This window comes from Ostrinia furnacalis, unplaced genomic scaffold (genome assembly GCF_004193835.3).
Source record: "Ostrinia furnacalis isolate ACB-3 unplaced genomic scaffold, ASM419383v2 OfSCF1520, whole genome shotgun sequence".
NCBI classification, from domain to species: Eukaryota; Metazoa; Arthropoda; class Insecta; order Lepidoptera; family Crambidae; genus Ostrinia; species Ostrinia furnacalis.
Genome location: NW_021131759.1, coordinates 1 through 2,880, shown reverse-complemented (window position 1 = coordinate 2,880; position 2,880 = coordinate 1). Strand labels below are relative to the sequence as shown.

General features: G+C 42.2%; 1 protein-coding gene across 1 annotated transcript; it reads left to right on the top strand.

Moving 5' to 3' along the window:
- Window positions 1-208: 208 nt before the first annotated feature.
- LOC114352988 (uncharacterized protein T27F2.1-like) lies at window positions 209-2,065 on the top strand (the record flags this gene model as incomplete). The annotated part of the gene is made up of 3 exons (XM_028304767.1): window positions 209-342; window positions 693-788; window positions 1,964-2,065. Coding segments are annotated over 3 exons (332 nt in total), but the record flags the coding sequence as incomplete, so codon positions are not given.
- Window positions 2,066-2,880: the final 815 nt, after the last annotated feature.

Sequence of the window (2,880 nt, the reverse complement as noted above, 5' to 3'; positions counted from 1 at the left end):
AAGGACCATGTTGCGCGCAGGCAATCACTTACCATCAGGTGATCCGTCTGATGTTTACCTCCTGTCACATAAAAACGGCGTTTTCTGGCTTCTGGCTGTGTCGCATTTTGACGTTTACTTATGATTTTATTTCTTCTAATCCATTTGAAGCCGTACTAAACAAACTAATATTTCCACCTATCTAACGACAAGTTTATATTCCTTCCAGAAACAAAATGGCCAAGGATCGCGAACGTGACATCTCCGAGCAGATTGCTCTAGGGCTCCCGGCCAAGAACACACAAGGTGGCGAGGGCATGTTCGACCAGCGCTTATTCAATAACAGCAAGGGCATGGACAGCGGTGAGTCTTACATAGGGGTTCCGTACTATCACAGACCAGAGATAGACAGAAACCTCCGAGCAGATCTCTTAGGGCCCCGGTCAAGAGCGGCTAGTTCAGTGTTTTTCAACCTGTGGGTCGCGACCCCCTGGGGGGTCGCCAAGCCTCTATAGGGGGGTCGCGAGAGGTCGTAAAAACTACCTCAGTAACCAAAAACAGTAAAGTTATAAAGGTAGATTCATCGGAAATCTAATTATGCAAATGCATAAATGTTGTATAGATTTAAATATTCGATTCCTACAACATCTTTGTAACATTATAAAAGGCATGGAAAAAAAACGAACGGTCGGGGGGTCGCGAAATATGCATAGAGCAGATCGCTCTAGGGCTCCCGGCCAAGAACACACAAGGCGGCGAGGGCATGTTCGACCAGCGACTATTTAACAACAGCAAGGGAATGGACAGCGGTGAGTAAAGCGCGAGTCATCTAGAAATAAAGAATATGAATTAATCAAGAAGATTGAACACTGAGATTATTATGATCTAGGAAAGGGTCTCTAAAATGGCCGAATTTTCTTGCCGCACTTTCTCCGTAATAATAATTTTAATAATTTATTTGCTCACTCAGCAAGCAGTCGTGACTCGTCGGTTCGGTTTTTTCCCAGTAAATTTAGAAAAATAGTGTAATTTACGGGACTGATCCCTTCTTTCATTCCCACCACTGCAACATTGCAATTCCTGTGTAACCAGGATGTACAGTTTGAAAGCCAATAAAAATCCAACCAGTTAAAATTTGTCACGAGGATTAAAAAAATCCAACCAGTTTAAATTTGTCCCGGGGATAAGTTAATCCCCGTCCTGTGGCTGAAATGATGATGATGATAAGTTAATCTGTCATTAGACCCGCAACGAAATTAATTAGTAGAATTCCGAAGATAAGGGTTGACTTCCCCCCATTGCAAATGATGATAGGTGACAAACGAAACTATAAATAACCTATTTATTTTACATTATTATTTATTTATTTATTATCAGAAAATGTATGTTTACAGACAGGTCCAAAACACATACATATAATATAACTAGCTTTCCGCCCGCGGCTTCGCCCGCGTGGAATTTTGTCTGTCACAGAAAAACTTTATCGCGCGCGTCCCTGTTTCAAAAACCGGGATAAAAACTATCCTATGTTCTTTCCCGGGACTCAAACTATCTCTATGCCAAATTTCATCAAAATCGGTTGCGAGGTTTAAGCGGGAAAGCGTAACAGACAGACAGACAGAGTTACTTTCGCATTTATAATATTAGTTGGGATTAGTTGGGNTCGCGAAATATTTTTTCATACTAGGGGGGTCGCGTCATGAAAAAAGTTGAAAAACACTGGGCTAGTTGATAACGGTAAATAAGTGCATGGACAGCAATGAGTGTCAAGCGTGACACGAGCTTTTCGTTCATAGCGTACTTTAGACGGGTCCAGTATCAAAATTTGTTGGGCTTTTTATCTAAAATAGGTCATTGCAGAAAGCTCCCCTCGTTCCTTAGGCTCAAGCTACTCTGCCTAGTTAAACTGTCAGGGGAACCGGCTGAGCCCCAAAGGCTATGTATTATTGATAAGGCGGTAGCTACGCCACTACCCATCAAATAGATACCGAGCAGATCGCTCTAGGGCTCCCGGCCAAGAATACACAAGGCGGCGAGGGCATGTTCGACCAGCGGCTATTCAACAACAGCAAGGGCATGGACAGCGGTGAGTGAAGCGCGAGTCATCTAAAGCCTGGTCCGTGAGCACGTAGAATCCCGTCCAATGACCCCAAGCTACCCATCCTTATCGCTCGCACGTAATTATGTTGCTGTCGCGCTCGCACACTCACTGCGGGCGCCCGTCGCACAGTCGCGACAGCAATATAATTACGCGCGAGCGATAAGGATGGGTAGCTTGGGGTCATTGGACGGGATTCTACATGCTCACGGACCAGGCTTTAGAAATAAAGAACGTGAATAAATCAAGAAGATTGAACACTGAGATTATTATGATCTAGGAGAATGGCCGAATTTTCTTGCGGCACTTTCTCCGTAATAATAATTTTAATAATTTATTTGCTCGCTCAGCAAGCAGTCATGACTCGTCGGTTCGGTTTTTTCCCAGTAAATTTAGAAAAATAGTGTAATTTACGGGACTGTTCCCTTCTTTCATTCCCACCACTGCAACATTGCAATTCCTTTGTAGCCAGGATGTACAGTTTGAAAGCCAATAAAAATCCAACCAGTTAAAATTTGTCACGAGGATTAAAAAAATTCAACCAGTTTAAATTTGTCCCGGGGATAAGTTAATCCCTGTCCTGTGGCTGAAATGATTATGATGATAAGTTAATCCGTCATTAGACCCGCAACGAAATTAATGAGTTGAATTTCGAAGATAAGGGTTGACTTCCTTCCCATTGCAAATGATGATAGGTGACAAACGAAACTATAAATAACCTATTTATTTTACATTATTATTTTTTTATTTATTATCAGAAAATGTATGTTTACAGACAGGTCCAAAACACATGCATATAATAT